The sequence below is a fragment of the Somniosus microcephalus genome, chromosome 32 (genome assembly GCF_052327205.1).
Source record: "Somniosus microcephalus isolate GS21.2 chromosome 32, FLI_Smic_1.0, whole genome shotgun sequence".
Classification (NCBI taxonomy): Eukaryota; Metazoa; Chordata; class Chondrichthyes; order Squaliformes; family Somniosidae; genus Somniosus; species Somniosus microcephalus.
Window position 1 is genome coordinate 40,162,728 of NC_141018.1, and position 20,186 is coordinate 40,182,913.

Sequence of the window (20,186 nt, forward strand, 5' to 3'; positions counted from 1 at the left end):
CCCGCCCTGTTCAGCTGTGCTGTCTGGGTAAAGCGGTCAGCATCTTTCACACAGCCGCTCCCTCCCATTCTGGTGCATTTTGATGAAAATCTTCTGATTTTCGAGAGAGCCCTTGTAGCCGGTGGAGTTGTGCTGGTCAGCACGTGGTGCATGGTTTAACACTGGTCATACTGCAGCCACTGACCTCATGGCAGCATTACTGTACCCCATCGTCTGAGCTCTCAAACCTCTGTCTTCAGTCACCTGCTCCTGCTCTCGGAGGAAAATGAGTGAATAGTCCACTGTCAATTCCTGAGAAATGTTGCTGAGATTGGGATTTGAACTCCGTACATTTCCCGATAATTGGAAAGTCTACAGAAATGAAAGCAAATCTATAAAACTCTGCTTCGTGACGAGGGGCTGCACATGGAGCGGCTTAAGCTGGATTGTCGAGACCAGTCACTCGGTGAAATCCATGAATCTGCCCCTTCCACCAGCCCCCTCCCCCCCCTTGGCTCAGCAAGTAAATGCACTGTGCACAGTCCTAAAACAGAACTTGCCTTTGTTCAGTGCCTTATCACTTCTTCAAAGGTGCTTTATGACCAATGAATTATTTCTAAAATACAGCCACTCCTGTTGTGTGAATCAGGCTCGAGGGGCTGAATGACCTCCTTGACTTCCTATGTAGTCAAATGCAGCAGCCAATTTGAGCACAGCAAGGACCCACAAACAGCAAATGAATGAATAACCGGGTAATGCTTTTGATGGTGTTGGTTGAAGGAAGATTGTCGGTCGGACTTGAATACTGACCAGTCCTTGGTCTGTGCTGGTAGCTGATAGGCTGAGTAGCTGTAGTGCTGCTGTTATTAACCTCGGGGCTAGCGAGGGGTAAAATGAGCCCATGTTTCCACTCCTGATTGATGTCCCCTGACTCCTGCTGCAAAGTGGATGGACATCAACTGAGGACAAGATTGGGTTTGACTCTGATGCCAGCATGGAGGAATAGCACGATTCTGGAGGACTGCCACCACCCATAGAATTGTACCTTGGGAAGAGTCTGCAGCTTTGGGGGTGGAATTCCCCCATCACTGATGTGCAGTCTAACTGAGAGCGTACTGCGCAGTGTGTCCAATTGTTCCGGTTCCTTCTCATGCTGCAAACTTTATTCGATGCTTCCCAATTCACTCCAGGTGAGAAACTAGTCCTGGTTTGATGAGCGTAGTAAAGTGTTCCAGCCAATGGTGGAGAGGCTGCTGGTCATTTATCGATTACCCCTCTTTCTCCCCCTCTTTCTCTCTCCCCCCCCCTCTCTCCCCTTCTCTCTCTCTCCCCTTCTCTCTCTCTCCCCTTCTCTCTCCCTCCCCTTCTCTCTCCCTCCCCCTCTCTCTCTCTCCCCCCTCTCTCTCTCTCCCCCCTCTCTCTCTCTCCCCCTCTCTCTCTCTCTCTCTCTCCCCCTCTCTCGCTCTCTCTCCCCCTCTCTCTCTCTCTCTCCCTCCCCCTCTCTCTCTCCCCCCTCTCTCTCTCTCCCCTTCTCTCTCTCTCTCCCCTTCTCTCTCTCTCTCTCCCCCTCTCTCTCTCTCTCTCCCTCCCCCTCTCTCTCTCCCCCTCTCTCTCTCTCCCCTTCTCTCTCTCTCTCTCCCCCTCTCTCTCTCCCCTTCTCTCTCTCTCTCTCCCCCCTCTCTCTCCCCCTCTTTCTCTCTCCCCTTCTTTCTCTCTCCCCTTCTTTCTCTCTCCCCTTCTTTCTCTCTCCCCTTCTTTCTCTCTCCCCTTCTTTCTCTCTCCCCCTCTTTCTCTCTCCCCCTCTTTCTCTCTCCCCCTCTTTCTCTCTCCCCTTCTTTCTCTCCCCCCCTCTCTCTCTCTCCCCCTCTTTCTCTCTCTCTCCCCCTCTTTCTCTCTCTCTCCCCCTCTTTCTCTCTCTCTCCCCCTCTTTCTCTCTCTCTCTCCCCCTCTTTCTCTCTCTCTCCCCCTCTCTCTCTCTCCCCCTCTCTTTCCCTGATCTCTAGGGAAAATGGTTTGTTGTCTCTGATCTATTCCAAAACCTGCAGCCTCGTTGCCTCCGAGACTTTTTATGCAATATTGTGATATTCAGCCAGCTACTGACACCAGACAGAGTAAGGATTCGCACTGCCCCACATCATTTGACCTCTTGACCAAGACCCTCGCCCCCTTGTAAAGTCCTTCCTTTACAAGATAAATGGCCGAGAAAAGATAATCCGGAATCTGTGGGTCACAAATAAAGCTAGACACTGGAGCAAATCTATCCAGAAATGATTGCTGTGTTGCTTTGTTGTTGAGGGAGTCTTTATACGTTCGTTATCACGTGGTCCTCACAGTCCCATTTAGAATCATGCTTCTTAACTGTAGCCAATTTCTAACATTTCTTGGGGATTTCTCTGTAAATATTCACACAGGATTTCTCACTCTCCAAAGCAGGTTTGCAGCAGTAATATCATTTTAGAAATAAATTGCACATGTGTTGTGGAGTTTCTGAGCCCAGCTCTCTCACTGCGAGATCACTAGAGGATCAACACGAGAGAGTTACAGGGGGAGGAAGGTGCATCTGTACTGGGATCTCAGCGCTGTGTGAGTGGTACTAAACTCTCTTATAATGTGTAGGTGACTCAAACGCACAGACCCCCCCAGTGCAGAGGGTGGGTGAGTGCAGTTTGAACATTTTTGCAAACTAAGATTTTTTTTTGGATTGCCCATGCTGAGCACCAGAATTAAGAACAGAAGTTTACAAAGAACTACACTAAGCACAACCGATTTTGTGAGCCTCTTTCTCTCCCTGACTCCCTTCCCTCACCAACCCAAACAACACTCGGTCTGGATCCTATTTGGAATAAGTAGATTGTGAATTGTTGGGCTGTAAGCCACGGCCTTTGATTCTGGAGCCACAAGCCATAGTTTGAAACTCTGCACTGAGGGAACAGGTTGTGATGGGGACTGAACGGGACACTGAGGTAATTCTAACATCTGGCTGCTTTATTTCAGGGGAACTTGTGGTGAGTGAGACCAGTAACGTCAGAAAATGCATCGCGACGGACACAAGCGCACACGATCTCTACGGGACACTACTATGCACCAACTTCAAGATCTCCTTCATTACAAAGGATGTGACGCCTTTTCGGGTTTGTGCCTCTTGTAAACTTTCAACTCTTTAGTGAAATATCTTTTACAATAAGTACAAACAAGTACTTCATAGACTCCTAGACTAGAGAAACTGGGATTATTCTCCTTGAAGCAGAAAAGGTTAAGGGGAGATTTAATAGAAGTGTTCAAAATCATGAAGGATTTTGATTGAGTAAATAAGGAGAAACTGTTTCCACTGGCAGGAGGGTCGGGAACCAGAGGACACAGATTGAAGATCATTGGCAACCAGAGGGAGATGAGAATTTTTTACGCAGCGAGTTGTTGTGATCTGGAACGCGCTGCCTGAAAGGGCGGTGGAAGCAGATTCAATAGTAACTTTCAAAAGGGAATTTGATACATATTTGAAAAGGAAAAATTTTCAGGATTGTAGGGAAAGAGCCGGGGAGTGGGACTAATTGGGAAGCTCTTTCAAAGAGCCGGCATGGGCACGATGGGCTGAATGGCGTGGTGTGATTCCAGGAGGCCATTTGGCCCATTGCACCAAGCTGGTGTTCGCTCTCCATTCATCAATTTAGAGTTACATTATAAAACAAAAGATACAGAAGACTGGAAGGTTTTCCACTGGTTTCAGTGATACTGGGCATCTCAGTATAAAATACTACACGCCAAGGAAATGGATCAGGTAGATAAAGTGATCGAAACCAGCGCAGCAGCCTATGCTACATAACTATTAGATGTTCGCAACACTAAAGTGAAACTACACACACGTGCATGAGCTTCCTGCCGCTCCCGCCACCCACTCTGTGCCCCAGCAGTAAGTTGTTATTGCTTCCTTCCTCCATCCTACTGAACCACAGCAGTGAATCGCACCCAACAAGCTGTGGATGTGTGGATTAAGCTTGCCAGATGACTGGACGAGGAAAACGGTCAGGGAAAGTTGTACCCTCATATCGGGATTTAAAGGAGTGGTTTTCCTGGGAGTTAGAGAACACTCCTGCCAAGGAACATCTGGGGCTAGTGGTACTGAAACCTCTGCTTCTCTGGCCGGTTGACAGTGTTCCCCTTCTCACTGTTGCTCTGCTGCTATTTGTAGAGACCTCAGCAGCTACACCTATACGGTCCTCCTCACATAACCATATCTTACAGTATTGTACAAGAGGGAGAGGCAGACACTAGCAAACCACGAAGGATATTGGGTATGAGGAGAAGGCTTTTGAAGACATAGAGAAGTAGTGAGTGGTGTTGGAGAGGGTTCCGGGGGTGGGGCGTCATGGCTGAAAGATGGGCCTGTATTAGAGGTGCAGAGTCTGCTGGAACAAGCAGTAATCCAGACTTCGAGGGGCAGAGGGTGCAGGCTGAGTATGGCTAAAGGTTTCCTATTGGGTGGCTCAAGGCCATGAAGGAATTTGAAAGCATGGACGGGGGTTTTGAAATCCGTCTTCTGAGGTACAGAGTGCCAAAGGCACAGAGAAATTGATGGACAACAGGCCATGGTCACACTCACGGAGGAAATCATTGGTGATCTGCTGTGGGCGGTTGGGCATGGAGGGACTTGAACCTGGAGAGGTTAGAGATGTGAGGCCGTAGTTGGGTAGCAACTACATTCAGGGATCTTGGAGAGCAAAGGGCAAGTTGGAGTTCCAATTGTAGTTTCAGAAGATCAGTTGAGGTTGGGCTTTTTCAGAAGAGGGTTGATGACTGCTGTTCTGAAGGGGCTGGGACCAATGTCTGACTATGGGAGAGGTTGATGATGTCAAAGAAGACTGGGGCCAAGAAGGGGAAGTAAGGTAGTTGGCTAAGAACAGGGATTGAAGGAGCAGCTGGATGGAGCTTATTGGAAGAGATGAGACTGTTGCGGGTGCAATGGGATGGGAGGGAAGCTAGGCAATGTAAGAGATGGGGGCAGGGTTCGGAAGGAGCTGAGGATGTGAGTGATAGGGGATTGTAGGGATCAGAGGAGGCACAGGCGACTGAGTGGATAGCCAAATTAAGAAAATTATACAATGAGGGGAGTGTTATACCGGGTAACGCACGGTGTGTTATATGACAATGAAGGAGTGTTATACCGGGTAACGCACAGTGTGTTATATGACAATGAGGGAGTGTTATACCGGGTAACGCACAGTGTGTTATATGACAATGAGGGAGTGTTATACCGGGTAACGCACGTTGTGTTATATGACAATGAGGGGAGTGTTATACCGGGTAACGCACAGTGTGTTATATGACAATAAGGGAGTGTTATACTGGGTAACGCACAGTGTGTTATATGACAATGAGGGAGTGTTATACCGGGTTACGCACAGTGTGTTATATGACAATGAGGGGAGTGTTATACCGGGTAACGCACAGTGTGTTATATGACAATGAGGGAGTGTTATACCGGGTAACGCACGGTGTGTTATATGACAATGAGGGGAGTGTTATACCGGGTAACGCACAGTGTGTTATATGACAATGAGGGAGTGTTATACCGGGTAACGCACAGTGTGTTATATGACAATAAGGGAGTGTTATACTGGGTAACGCACAGTGTGTTATATGACAATGAGGGAGTGTTATACCGGGTAACGCACAGTGTGTTATATGACAATGAGGGAGTGTTATACTGGGTAACGCACAGTGTGTTATATGACAATAAGGGAGTGTTATACTGGGTAACGCACAGTGTGTTATATGACAATGAGGGAGTGTTATACCGGGTTACGCACAGTGTGTTATATGACAATGAGGGGAGTGTTATACCGGGTAACGCACGGTGTGTTATATGACAATGAGGGGAGTGTTATACCGGGTTACGCACAGTGGGGGAGTGGATACATTTTATGACCCTTTCCTGACAGACACACAGTCTTAGGAAAGCTGTCTGCTTCACTTGACTTGTCCCTAATCACTGCCTCATTCATCAGAGTCTATTAAGGAGATTAAAAGTGGAAAACTTGTCTGAGCGGAAGCACGTGCCCAAACAGGTTCAGTAAATGAAGAATTGGGCCTGGCAGTGCAGCACGAGGAGCTGAAAGTCTGAGCTGAATCACTCTCATTCCATCACTGTAATCAACCCAAGGCAGCTGAGGTGAGAGTAACCGGAATATGCAGGAAAAATCCAAATGATAATTTAATACAGGAAAATGTCCTCAATTATTTGTAATGGAAACATCTTTATATGAATGCATTTTACGATTTAGCCATTAGCAAGTACATCAGAATGGTGTGCTAAAGATATGTGGGCTGATTGTTGGTGCTCCCCAGAGTCCCTTTAAGGTTGTCCTTAGTTTGCAGGTGTCGGTAGGTTAGAGTTAGGAGGTGACTTCAAACCCGTATCATATGGGATTAACACCGGGATTTAAATTTTACATCATTTTCTTCCACTGCAGTTCCAGATTGCATGTTTCATTCTGCTCCAATTATTGACTGCTGTCCCAGTGCCTGGGAGTGCAGATACTTACACTGTAAACCTGCAACCTAACTCTGCAAAACCAAGTAAAGATACCCAAATTCTCACTGACTGTCCTTCTCCTGTGAATGGGTCGGATTTTGATTCTAACTTTTAACTTTTCAACTACAGAAGTTTCAGTACAGAAACCTGCTGCTGGAGGAGCATGACATCTCTCTGACCTGTGTGGAGCAGGTTGTGGCAGGTACGGCGCTCTCCGGTCATCTGCACCACTTCTCAGACACACCAATTGCTGCTATGCTAAATTGAAATTTGCCAATGCTAAAAGTCTGAAATAAAAACAAAAAATGCTGGAAAGCAGCATTTGAAAAGAAGAGAGCGCGATTAGCGTTTCAGGTCTGGATCATAAACATTATCTTTACAGACTGTGACTGAGTTGCTGTTTATTTCTGATTTTACTTTCTCCAGTGGGGTATAAATTAAGGAGAAATGACAGCAGAAAACGCTGGAAACACTCAGCAGGTCAGGCAGCACCTGTGTAGAGAGAAACAGAGTTAATGTTTCAGGTCGAAGACCTTTCATCAGGGTCCCAGACCTGAAACGTTAACTCTGTTTCTCTCTCCACGGATGCTGCCTGACCTGCTGAGTGTTTCCAGCGTTTTCTGTTGTTGTTTCAGATTTCCAGCATCCGCAGTATTTTGCTATTGTAAATTAAGGAGGTTGGGTTGTGGATTGTTCTCACACTGGTGTTTTTCAGTATTTATTGTGTCTCATTACCAGAAACTGTCTGATTACGGGACTGTTAGAGGAGGTTCTATGTCAGCCACTTATGATGGATTCCATGTTCTAATGACCCTTTGCATCAAAGGTTTCTTCTAAGCTCCCTCATTATGCCTGTAATATTCCTGAATTTATCGTCCCTTGTTACAGTTCACCACCCAGTGCAACTGTGCACAGCAGGAATGGCATCTGGGAGTTTCTCAATCTGTGTGTCTCAGTACCACACCAGGTGGGGAATTACTAACAGCCATGGGGAGATTGCAGCTCTTTTAAATCCCCCAAGTTGTGCTTCGTGTCCACGTTAGAAGTCTGTTGCTGAGAGTGTCTCGCTCTCTCCAGGCTTTATTCCACAATTAGGTTGACCCCGCTGAACTTTCCTATCTTGTTCCTGTGGTTTATGCGCTCTTCCTCATCAGTGCATCCTCTCTGTGTTGAAATAAAGTCTTATCGTGCAGTTTCCTATTCTCTCACTCATTCCAAGAAACTCCTCACCTCCCTCAGACTTCCCTTCCCTTCCTCCCACAGACTTCCCTTCCCTTCCTCCCTCAGACTTCCCTTCCCTTCCTCCCTCAGACTTCCCTTCCCTTCCTCCCTCAGACTTCCCTTCCCTTCCTCCCTCAGACTTCCCTTCCCTTCCTCCCTCAGACTTCCCTTCCCTTCCTCCCTCAGACTTCCCTTCCCTTCCTCCCTCAGACTTCCCTTCCCTTCCTCCCTCAGACTTCCCTTCCCTTCCTCCCTCAGACTTCCCTTCCCTTCCTCCCACAGACTTCCCTTCCCTTCCTCCCACAGACTTCCCTTCCCTTCCTCCCTCAGACTTCCCTTCCCTTCCTCCCTCAGACTTCCCTTCCCTTCCTCCCTCAGACTTCCCTTCCCTTCCTCCCACAGACTTCCCTTCCTCCCACAGACTTCCCTTCCCTTCCTCCCTCAGACTTCCCTTCCCTTCCTCCCACAGACTTCCCTTCCCTTCCTCCCTCAGACTTCCCTTCCTCCCTCAGACTTCCCTTCCCTTCCTCCCTCAGACTTCCCTTCCCTTCCTCCCACAGACTTCCCTTCCCTTCCTCCCACAGACTTCCCTTCCCTTCCTCCCTCAGACTTCCCTTCCCTTCCTCCCTCAGACTTCCCTTCCCTTCCTCCCTCAGACTTCCCTTCCCTTCCTCCCTCAGACTTCCCTTCCCTTCCTCCCACAGACTTCCCTTCCCTTCCTCCCTCAGACTTCCCTTCCTCCCACAGACTTCCCCTCCCTTCCTCCCTCAGACTTCCCTTCCCTTCCTCCCACAATCTGCTGGCTTTGAAAAGTCAAGCATGGTGCCTCCGAGCCACTTCCTCCAACCTTACCTGGTCTCTATGGCTCTTGAACCTCCTTGCTGACCTACACTCTGGGTCATGACCCTTCACCCTTGGTGTTGTCCTACACTCTGGGGCATGACCCTTCACCCTTGGTGTTGTCCTATACTCTGGGTCATGACCCTTCACCCTTGGTGCTGTCCTACACTCTGGGTCATGACCCTTCACCCTTGGTGTTGTCCTATACTCTGGGTCATGACCCTTCACCCTTGGTGTTGTCCTACACTCTGGGTCATGACCCTTCACCCTTGGTGCTGACCTACACTCTGGGTCATGACCCTTCACCCTTGGTGCTGTCCTACACTCTGGGTCATGACCCTTCACCCTTGGTGCTGGCCTACACTCTGGGTCATGACCCTTCACCCTTGGTGTTGTCCTATACTCTGGGTCATGACCCTTCACCCTTGGTGCTGTCCTACACTCTGGGTCATGACCCTTCACCCTTGGTGCTGACCTACACTCTGGGTCATGACCCTTCACCCTTGGTGTTGTCCTACACTCTGGGTCATGACCCTTCACCCTTGATGCTGACCTATACTCTGGGTCTTGACCCTTCACCTGGAATTCTCAAGCTGATTTGATTTAGGATTTCAGAGTTCAAAAATAAATATAGGCATTTGGCTAAATTTCAGTGTAAGAAAATACGATTTCAATTCTGGCATTTCACGAGCTTTTGGAAACTTTCTTCACTGCTGAAGGGCTGTGCTATTCAGTGGCAGTGCCACGTCTTGGACCTATTTTAGTTTATATGCTGTAATAATAAACCATCCACGGTACTTGAGGCTGCACCTCGCTTGGTCTGTTCCTGGCTCCATCCTGGATTGACTGTCACCAGTCCACAGTAAACAATAAATCTCCTTTCCTGAATGTGCGCAGGAGCCTATTTGTCCCTCTGGTGTTTTTAACATTTCTATTCCAATTAGCCTGGTGCTGTTCTGACTGTAGCTCAGTCTTTCGTTAATCTGCAGGCAGCTAATTAACAAGGTTGTTGTAAATGGGAAGAATGGGCTTGGTCGGACCTCCCATTCCAGGAGGATTGGGGCCTTTTTATCCGTGCTAGCCGGCTCCCCCCATTCCTCTCTTTATATAATATTATCCCAACGACACCTTGGGTACGGCCGCTGAGAGTCCACATTTCCACTTGCACTGCACCCAACTGGTTTTAGAATTCAATGGGTGCCATCAGTCCCTGTTACCCGCACACACAGCCATTCTTCATGGAGCCCAGTGTGAGCTGTCTGCAGGTTATTTGGCCAAGACGGGTTATTGCAGCCGAGCCTACCTCGTCCAACATCCACACACCTTGGATGATATTTTTTGCTTCTCCTTATCCCAGGAACACAGGCTAATTGTAGTTGCTTATACTGCCTTGCTGAGATCAGCTCACTCAACATAAACTGAGGTTAGGATATAGAATGTCCTGCCAGGAATAACGATGGAAACGGAATCAACAATCCCTTTCTAAAGGGAAGTGGATAAATATTACCACACCACACAGGGCTGTGAGGCAATGGCGAGCTTATCTGGTAGCGATGTCCGCAAGCCAGTCGGACCTTAACATTTGGCTTCAGTCAGTATCCTGGAGGGCCCCAGCGCTTCTGTCACTAACCTGGGGCAGGGGTTTGTCTGCAAAATTCCCAAAACTAGGGGTAAAGGGATCGCCTGCAGTCTGCTGAACAAATTTGGATACGCTGTTAGTTACGTGACGGTAACTCTATCCACAGAGTCTTCAAAGTTGGTGCCTGCAGATATCTTGATGCCCTTGGCCTTGTGTCTTGAGAGCTAAAAAGTAAATTTCATGCAAGTAGGTTGGCAAGGAATGGGGGAAATGGCAGATTCAGCAAAGGTAGAAAGGCTGAACTGTGAAAAGTCATTAAAAAAATAATTGGGGACAGAATTGTGATATGAGCATAGATTCCGAAAGGAGACGATTATTAATTTACGGCATAGTCCCAAAGCGTGTGCGGCATGCATATGCACGCATGTAACATGCGTGTGCTTTTCCCTATTTACATGTCAGTCTTGCTATGGCAGAGGTGGCCAGAGGGAGCGTGTTTCTGACCACGGTTGGGTTAAATGTTGTGTTTTCCTTTGTCCAGTGAATGATGCGAGGAAGAAGAGAAAGATTCTGGGACCGAACCAATACCTGAAGTTTAAACCCACTGAGCTGATCATTTACTGCAAGGATTTCCGCATCATTCGCTTCCGCTTCGACGAGTCTGTTCCAGAATCTGCCAGAAAGGTGAAAAGTGTACCCGGGTGTGATGGGCACAGTGTGGGCAGGGTAAAGTGTACCTGGGTGTGATGGGCACAGTGTGGGCAGGGTAAAGTGTACCCGGGTGTGATGAGCACAGTGTGGGCAGGGTAAAGTGTACCTGGGTGTGTTGGGCACAGTGTGGGCGGGGTAAAGTGTACCTGGGTGTGTTGGGCACGGTGTGGGCAGGGTAAAGTGTACCCGGGTGTGATGAGCACAGTGTGGGCAGGGTAAAGTGTACCCGGGTGTGATGGGCACAGTGTGGGCAGGGTAAAGTGTACCTGGGTGTGTTGGGCACAGTGTGGGCAGGGTAAAGTGTACCCGGGTGTGATGGGCACAGTGTGGGCAGGGTAAAGTGTACCCGGGTGTGATGGGCACAGTGTGGGCAGGGTAAAGTGTACCCGGGTGTGATGGGCACAGTGTGGGCAGGGTAAAGTGTACCCGGGTGTGTTGGGCACAGTGTGGGCAGGGTAAAGTGTACCCGGGTGTGATGAGCACAGTGTGGGCAGGGTAAAGTGTACCCGGGTGTGATGGGCACAGTGTGGGCAGGGTAAAGTGTACCCGGGTGTGATGAGCACGGTGTGGGCAGGGTAAAATGTACCCGGGTGTGATGGGCACAGTGTGGGCGGGGTAAAGTGTACCTGGGTGTGTTGGGCACGGTGTGGGCGGGGTAAAGTGTACCCGGGTGTGATGGGCACAGTGTGGGCAGGGTAAAGTGTACCTGGGTGTGTTGGGCACGGTGTGGGCAGGGTAAAGTGTACCCGGGTGTGATGGGCACAGTGTGGGCAGGGTAAAGTGTACCCGGGTGTGATGAGCACAGTGTGGGCAGGGTAAAGTGTACCCGGGTGTGATGGGCACAGTGTGGGCAGGGTAAAGTGTACCCGGGTGTGATGGGCACAGTGTGGGCAGGGTAAAGTGTACCCGGGTGTGATGGGCACAGTGTGGGCAGGGTAAAGTGTACCTGGGTGTGTTGGGCACAGTGTGGGCAGGGTAAAGTGTACCCGGGTGTGATGGGCACAGTGTGGGCAGGGTAAAGTGTACCCGGGTGTGATGGGCACAGTGTGGGCAGGGTAAAGTGTACCCGGGTGTGATGGGCACAGTGTGGGCAGGGTAAAGTGTACCCGGGTGTGTTGGGCACAGTGTGGGCAGGGTAAAGTGTACCCGGGTGTGATGAGCACAGTGTGGGCAGGGTAAAGTGTACCCGGGTGTGATGGGCACAGTGTGGGCGGGGTAAAGTGTACCCGGGTGTGATGAGCACGGTGTGGGCAGGGTAAAATGTACCCGGGTGTGATGGGCACAGTGTGGGCGGGGTAAAGTGTACCTGGGTGTGTTGGGCACGGTGTGGGCAGGGTAAAGTGTACCCGGGTGTGATGGGCACAGTGTGGGCGGGGTAAAGTGTACCTGGGTGTGTTGGGCACGGTGTGGGCAGGGTAAAGTGTACCCGGGTGTGATGGGCACAGTGTGGGCAGGGTAAAGTGTACCCGGGTGTGATGAGCACAGTGTGGGCAGGGTAAAGTGTACCCGGGTGTGATGGGCACAGTGTGGGCAGGGTAAAGTGTACCCGGGTGTGATGAGCACAGTGTGGGCAGGGTAAAGTGTACCCGGGTGTGATGGGCACAGTGTGGGCAGGGCAAAATGTACCCGGGTGTGATGGGCACAGTGTGGGCAGGGTAGAGTGTACCCGGGTGTGATGGGCACAGTGTGGGCAGGGTAAAATGTACCCGGGTGTGATGGGCACAGTGTGGGCAGGGTAAAGTGTACCCGGGTGTGATGGGCACAGTGTGGTTCTGCGTACTGGTTGTACAGACAGACTGACTACATAAAGGAAATGACAGGAGTGGAAATGGCGAGCTGGCATGTGATACAGGCGCTCCTGTCTGAGATGTGTAGCTCCTCTCTCGATAAATAGCAGTCATTGTATTGTGTGTACAATAAAACTGGAAGGGCCTGGAGCAGTGGTCACGTGCTGTGCATAGAACGCTCTTTGTGTGCGGCAAGAATGATCACAGTAAAGTGTGGTCTCTTCCCTGGGGCACTTTAACTATTTACTGCACTTACAGGCTGTGAATCATGGACCTTTCTCCCTCCGTGACTGTATTGTGTAGAAGGTTATCCAAGTCCAAATTAAATACAAACACGTTGCTGAGGAGGTGGCTTTTCTCCAGTGTTTGCTGAATTCTCCTGGGTTGGATATTCACTGAAGCTCTGTGGAATTGTAACTTTTCATTAAATCTCAGGCTCTCAGCAGGAACTGCTTCAGTTGGCCTCAGTACCCAAGGCTGAGGGTGGGAAATAAAACCAGCTAGGATTCCCACTGCAATCCCTATCCCTGCTGGGAATTGTGGGAATGTCTGGTGATGACAGGATTGGGCTTCGCTGTGATACACTCATGGTTGAATGTCCCGTCGTTGCCCACTGTCCAATAGATATTGGGGTGAAAAGAAAGAAAGACAGACTCGCATTTCTGTCGCGCCTTTCACGACCTCAGGACGTCCCAGAGTGCTTTACAGCCAATGAAGTACTTTTGAAGTAAAAACAGAAAATGCTGGAAATACTCAGCAGGTCAGGCAGCATCTGTAGAGAGAGAAACAGTTGTTTCAGGTCGATGACCCTTCATCAGAAGTTTTGAAGTGTGGTCTGTGAGGTGCCTGAGGCTGCTGATGCCTCCCTTTGAGAGGCAGCACCATCTGGTGGTGAGGGCCAGCAGGTTGGACACATTCCTGGTTCCCACTGAGCATGACGAGTTATTTTGGATCTCCAGGCTACTTTCCATTGACATGTTGGAGTAAATATTTACAACCTGAAATCCAGCCTCCGGCCACTGGGGGTGCTGAGCACACTCGCCCGGCTCCAAAAATCCCCGGTTGTGTAAAATTGTCCAGCTGGATTCCTGTGCGGTTATGGACTAGACTAGCTCTACCAAAGAGCCGGCACACTCACGATGGGTCGAATGGCCTCCTCCTGTGCTGTATTTGCAGGAGGCGGGATTGCATTGGGATCAAACCCCTTGGAGAAATGTTGAGGGCTAGCTGTAAGAACATGAGATCGGGGCGGGGAGTGCTTCAGAATCCCGGCCATTCGGAATAGAAGTGATGGTGATGGAGCAGCCTGGGACCTTAAATAGTTTCTCGTAATAAGGCACAAGATCCTACACGCTGACTGTCCTGGCAGCAACAGCAACTTGCATTTATACAGCGCCTTTAATGTAGTAAAATATCCCAAGGCGCTTCATAAGAGTGTTATCCAACAAAATTTAACACCGAACCACAAAGGAGATATTAGGACAGATGACCAAAAGCTTTGTCAAAAATTTTTTAAGGAGCGTCTTAAAGGAGGGGAGCGAAGCGGAGAGGTTTAGGGAGGGAATTCCAGAGTTTAGGGCCCAGGCAGCTGAAGGCACGGCCGCCAATGGTGGAGCGATGGAAATTGGAGTGCGCAAAAGGCCAGAATTGGAGAAGTGCAGAGATCTCGGAGGCTTGTAGGGCTGGAGGAGGTTACAGAGTTAGGGAGGGGCGAGGCCATGGAGGGATTTGAAAACATGGATGAGAATTTTAAAATCGAGGTGTTGCCGAACCAGGAGCCAATGTTGGTCAGCGAGCACAGGGGTGATGGGTGAATGGGACTTGGTGCGAGTTAGGATACGCAGGTCACTGGACAAGGAGGAGAGTGAAGCTAGACCCTGATAGAGAGCAGCCTCTTGGCAGCTTACTGGGCTCGTTTGGGGATCAGCAATGAACTTGTGGTCAGAACTGAACTCTGGTGTGTGGCGGGGAAGCACTGCCCCTTTGGCAGGTTTGGTGACTGCTGGCAATATGGGAAGTCACCAAAAGAATTTGGGCTATTCTGTAAAGCGTTGCCCTGACAACACCCCGTTCCAGGTGAGAAGCAGAGGTCACAGTTCAGCTGTTGGTGCCGTTTCCGCAGCCTGTCCTTAACTGGATTCCCGCTTTGTTCCAGATCTGCCTTGTGATTGCGCATTACTCTCAGCCTAAAGATCTCCAGCTGCTGTTTGGGTTTGCATACGCCAGGGAGCAGTGTCAGAATTCAGGTAAGGCAGTGGGAATAGCAGACACTGTGTTACCTGCTGAGCTGGCGAGGGGCTTGTTCCTGAGGTGTGTTGTTTTGATGGTATTTGCCTCCTTGTATTAGTTTACCTGGCCTGATCAATCACAGCTTCTTTTGAATAGATTGTGCTCGTCAATAACCCTTGGTGAGTGAGTGAAGTTTCTGATAGGCTCCTCAACACTCCTGGTAAATGCAGCGAGAGACTTGGCTGTGCAGGCCAGCGTAGCCAGGCTCTGTGCAGGGTCTGCTGTCCTCGGCTGTAGGGTTACAATTAGCCTCAGTGCCTCTGGGCGCAGAGGGGATGATTCAGCCAGGGCTGCTGATCCTGATCACTGTCAGTGGCCCCCCCCCCCCTTTGGATTGTTTGCCTGGGGATGTTGGGTGAGGACAGGATTGTGGGTCAGCTGTGACTCCAGTGAGAGTCACTGGACCTGGATCGTATTGCGAATTGACCCCTTCTGGAGATGAGGAAGGAAAATTGCAACAAAAAATAATTCCCATCAATGAGAAGAATTTTTCCATAAAACTGTTGCGCTGGTCGGGGGATCGACCCTGTACTCGCGTAGTCCCATATCGACGCTTGATTACAATCGCAGACTTCTGACTCGAGTTATGCGATGGAAGTGTACGGTAGGATCTCTAAGCCGTGCTCTTCTTGATCTTAGTTGACAGAGTGAATGGAGCAGAGCCGGGAGCAGATGGACTGCAGACACCGCTGTTTGAAACCTACTCGGACTGGGACAGGGAGATAAAGCGGACAGGGGCATCGGAGTGGAGAGTCTGTTCTGTCAATGAACACTATGTCACTTCCACTAGGTAGGAAAACCCTCAGAGACATTAACTGTGACTTGGAAACATGCAGCAGTGTGTAACATGATTGGATTTCACTGCAAGTGAATCAAATATCTGAAGAGCACGGTAAACGAGGAGCTGGGACCCAGGGAGGGGAGCCGGGGAGGGGAGAGGAGCCAAGGCCTGGGGAGGGGAGGGGAGCCAAGGCCCGGGCCGGGGGAGGAAGGGAGCCTTGGGGCTGGGCTGGTGGGGGGCGGGAGTCAGCTCTGCCTGTATTTAGAGTTTAAAGGTACAAGTACTTTAATGTGAGATGTTTTTTTCTCTGTTTATTCTGTTGCGGTTTGCAGCCTTCCAGAATACTTTGTCGTTCCAGCTTCCCTGGCAGATGAAGACTTGAAACAGCTGGCTCCTTCTTTCAATGGTGCTCGAATCCCAGTGAGTGTTGATCTGGAATCACACTACATACACCTTGGTTTGGAAGTTAGTGAATGGAACTCCACAAAGATTTAAATACTTCAGTTGAATCCAGACCTCCAGTTCTGCTGTGTGCAGCACCCATTGGCGTTGAACTGGATGGTGTTAGGGCCTGGAGCAGCAGCAGCACCATAAGCTCCTTGTGCCTGGGTTCCGCTTTCTGTATTTGAGTTACTACTTCAAAAGAAAGTATGGAACACAGCAGAAAGTACCAGGGCAAGCAAGGAACAGCTTCACTTACACTGCAGGTCAATATGTGTTAGTCTGAGAGACTAGCGAGATTTGGAGAGGAAATATCACTGTCACTAGGCAGAAATCAAACTGAAAGCTCAGATCCTAAATATGGAGTTTATATTCCTATAAAAAGCAGTCGGACACAGCCACTCAGTATATGAGGGGGGTGTGTGGGGAGGAGGAGTGCCTGGAATGGACCTGTTCTGGTCACAGTGACTGCAGGTGTGAGGCCTGTGATTCGATTCCACCCAAATAGTCCCTTCTGCCTTCCGTTTGTTAAACAACAAAGTAGTTTGCAAAATATTTTTTAAAAAACAGTAAAACTATTCATCTGGAAATGAGGGCAGTTTGCACATTGTGTAATTAATTAATTAATTTTGGGAGTGTTGTGTTTTTAAAAGGAGCAAGAATTGTGATTGAGTGGAAGGTTTAGCTTTGCATCTGATTCTGTTGTAGATGTGGTGCTGGCATCATTGGACTGGCAGTGCACTGGTGAGAATGGCCAACATTAAACCTGGGATCCAGCTGAGAAAACACGACACCAGGTAGGGAGATAATATCGCCATCAAACACTGTCTAGTCCACAAAAAGGATAAATTCAGCATTCTAAAATGTGTAACTAGACTAAAGTGAGTCTGAAGAGACTCTCACTGGGGTACAGTTCCCGAAGGTGCTGACTCTCACTGGGGTACAGTTCCTGAAGGTGCTGACTCTCACTGGGGTACAGTTCCTGAAGGTGCTGACTCTCACTGGGGTACAGTTCCTGAAGGTGCCGACTCTCACTGGGGTACAGTTCCTGAAGGTGCTGACTCTCCCTGGGGTACAGTTCCTGAAGGTGCTGACTCTCACTGGGGTACAGTTCCTGAAGGTGCCGACTCTCACTGGGGTACAGTTCCTGAAGGTGCCGACTCTCACTGGGGTGCAGTTCCTGAAGGTGCTGACTCTCTCACTGGGGTACAGTTCCTGAAGGTGCGGACTCTCACTGGGGTACAGTTCCCGAAGGTGCTGACTCTCACTGGGGTACAGTTCCTGAAGGTGCTGACTCTCACTGGGGTACAGTTCCTGAAGGTGCTGACTCTCACTGGGGTACAGTTCCTGAAGGTGCTGACTCTCACTGGGGTACAGTTCCTGAAGGTGCTGACTCTCACTGAGGTACAGTTCCTGAAGGTGCTGACTCTCACTGGGGTACAGTTCCTGAAGGTGCTGACTCTCACTAGGGTACAGTTCCTGAAGGTGCTGACTCTCACTGGGGTCCAGTTCCTGAAGGTGCTGACTCTCACTGGGGTCCAGTTCCTGAAGGTGCTGACTCTCACTGGGGTACAGTTCCTGAAGGTGCTGACTCTCACTGGGGTACAGTTCCTGAAGGTGCTGACTCTCACTGGGGTACAGTTCCTGAAGGTGCTGACTCTCACTAGGGTACAGTTCCTGAAGGTGCTGACTCTCATTGAGGTACAGTTCCTGAAGGTGCTGACTCTCACTGGGGTACAGTTCCTGAAGGTGCTGACTCTCACTAGGGTACAGTTCCTGAAGGTGCTGACTCTCACTGGGGTACAGTTCCTGAAGGTGCTGACTCTCACTGGGGTACAGTTCCTGAAGGTGCTGACTCTCACTGGGGTACAGTCCCTGAAGGTGCTGACTCTCACTGGGGTACAGTTCCTGAAGGTGCTGACTCTCACTGGGGTACAGTTCCTGAAGGTGCTGACTCTCACTAGGGTACAGTTCCTGAAGGTGCTGACTCTCACTGGGGTACAGTTCCTGAAGGTGCTGACTCTCACTGGGGTCCAGTTCCTGAAGGTGCTGACTCTCACTGGGGTCCAGTTCCTGAAGGTGCTGACTCTCACTGGGGTACAGTTCCTGAAGGTGCTGACTCTCACTGGGGTACAGTTCCTGAAGGTGCTGACTCTCACTGGGGTACAGTTCCTGAAGGTGCTGACTCTCACTGGGGTCCAGTTCCTGAAGGTGCTGACTCTCACTGGGGTACAGTTCCTGAAGGTGCTGACTCTCTCACTGGGGTACAGTTCCTGAAGGTGCTGACTCTCACTGGGGTACAGTTCCTGAAGGTGCCGACTCTCACTGGGGTGCAGTTCCTGAAGGTGCGGACTCTCACTGGGGTACAGTTCCCGAAGGTGCTGGGTTGCCAGTAATGTTAATGCTGATGTGTTGCTCAACTCAGCGCTGATATTGTCTAAATGTGACGGAAAATGCTCTTTGTAAAAAATAAAGCAAGCTGTCAGTTTTGAGCTAAGTCTTCTCCCCTTTTTGTTAGGATCCTTAAGGCGATAGCGCAGAGCCATCCAGAGAAGAGTGAGGTGTTTAAGTCTGATTTGGATAAGAGTTTACCGAGTATCCCGGAGGTGCAGGCAGCGTTGGTCAGACTCAAGCAGCTGTGCATTAATGGTGAGGTGCGATTCAGGCCTTCCCAATATTGTGTTTCTTGTCTGTGTGTCTTTGCCCACCCAATTCCGCAGGCATTCTTTGGATTGTTTTTGGGGGGTTGATTGTGTGTCCGTGTGGTTCCTTGTCTTTGTGGTTTTTGGAGTTATGTTGCCTCAGTTGAATGCTCTTGTTTTGCCAGCTGATGAGCTCCTGTATTGAATGTCTCCAGTTGGGCTCAGTGCCCGGGTAGGGGAGCAGGAAACAATGAATCAGCGTTGCTGCCCATTGCCCTCCAGTGAATCATGCTGCAGAGTGTGGATGTGGATGTTGGGTCAGCTCAGGAATGGGCCACCATGAAAACCCCCATCAACATTGCGACAAGCCCAGCCAACACTCGCTGTAATGGCTCACTCGTTATCAGTGGCCACTGGGATGTGAGGCAGTTCCTGTGGAACTGTATCTTTGTAAGGAGTCAGGCGGGTGGGGAACTGGGGTATGGGAGGGATTGCAGTCATTGTCTTCAGAGCTAGTTTCACCAATGTCCTCCTGGCTGGCCTCTCGTCCTCCACAAACTCCCAGCTTACCAATGGTCAGCTGCCCATAATCTGGCCTGCTCCACCCTGTCCTTATTGACCTACACTGGCTCCCTGTCCCCCACAATATTAAATCTAAAATCATTGCCCTCACCTTCAAATCCCCCCATGGCCTTGTGCCGCCCCGTGTCTGCAACCTTCTCTAGTCTTGTATCTTCCCCCTACACCAATGCTTCCTCCCGCTCCCTACCTATACCGCACCCCCTCCTGGAACCCCGCCCCTCTCATAAACCCCACCCCTTTCCCTTAAACCCCTCTCCCTCTCCACTTTTTCTCCACCCTTAAAAGCCTTCTGAAAGCCCACCTACCTTTCTGACCAAACCTTTGGTCACCTTGTCCAGTCCGCACACCATGGCTCCATACCTGCTCCTTTATTCCTTTTATCTCTGCCTTAACTTTCCAACCCACCCCAGTAAAGTGCCTGAGATCTTTTCTGCATTAAAGTTGCAATATAAAAGCGAGTTGGCTACAATTACCCAGTGTAGTGGTTACACCCAGATTAATTAAAGAGCTCAGTTAGATACTTGTAATGTCATTATCAGCAAGCTCCCTACACCCTGTTCCCTAACATCTGCAACCTCTGTGCAGCCTATTGATTAAACAGTAAATATAAGAGGTGTAATCACACACATTGTGATCTGTCCCACTGTAGATTTATTTGAAGAAACCGATGAGAAATGGCTGTCCTTGTTAGAAAACACTCGGTGGCTGGAGTATGTCAGGTAAGAAAGGAAACAGGAGAGAGAGAGGCGGCCATTCGGCCCATTGAGCCCATTCACACCCCCACCCCGCATGGCCTTGCCCATCG

At 49.8% G+C, this 20,186-nt stretch overlaps 1 protein-coding gene across 1 annotated transcript in view; it reads left to right on the plus strand.

The window, feature by feature from the left end:
* The first annotated feature begins 1,943 nt into the window (after positions 1-1,943).
* Positions 1,944-20,186, plus strand: part of mtmr10 (myotubularin related protein 10) — a 33,428-nt gene continuing 15,185 nt past the window's right edge. The window contains exons 1-9 of the mRNA XM_085972485.1: positions 1,944-3,110; positions 6,638-6,710; positions 10,690-10,832; positions 14,802-14,892; positions 15,575-15,725; positions 16,049-16,136; positions 16,866-16,954; positions 18,676-18,806; positions 20,031-20,100. Of these exons, the coding sequence (XP_085828611.1) occupies positions 2,919-3,110; positions 6,638-6,710; positions 10,690-10,832; positions 14,802-14,892; positions 15,575-15,725; positions 16,049-16,136; positions 16,866-16,954; positions 18,676-18,806; positions 20,031-20,100 (1,028 nt within the window). The 5' untranslated portion in view covers positions 1,944-2,918. The remainder of the gene's footprint in view (positions 3,111-6,637; positions 6,711-10,689; positions 10,833-14,801; positions 14,893-15,574; positions 15,726-16,048; positions 16,137-16,865; positions 16,955-18,675; positions 18,807-20,030; positions 20,101-20,186) is intronic.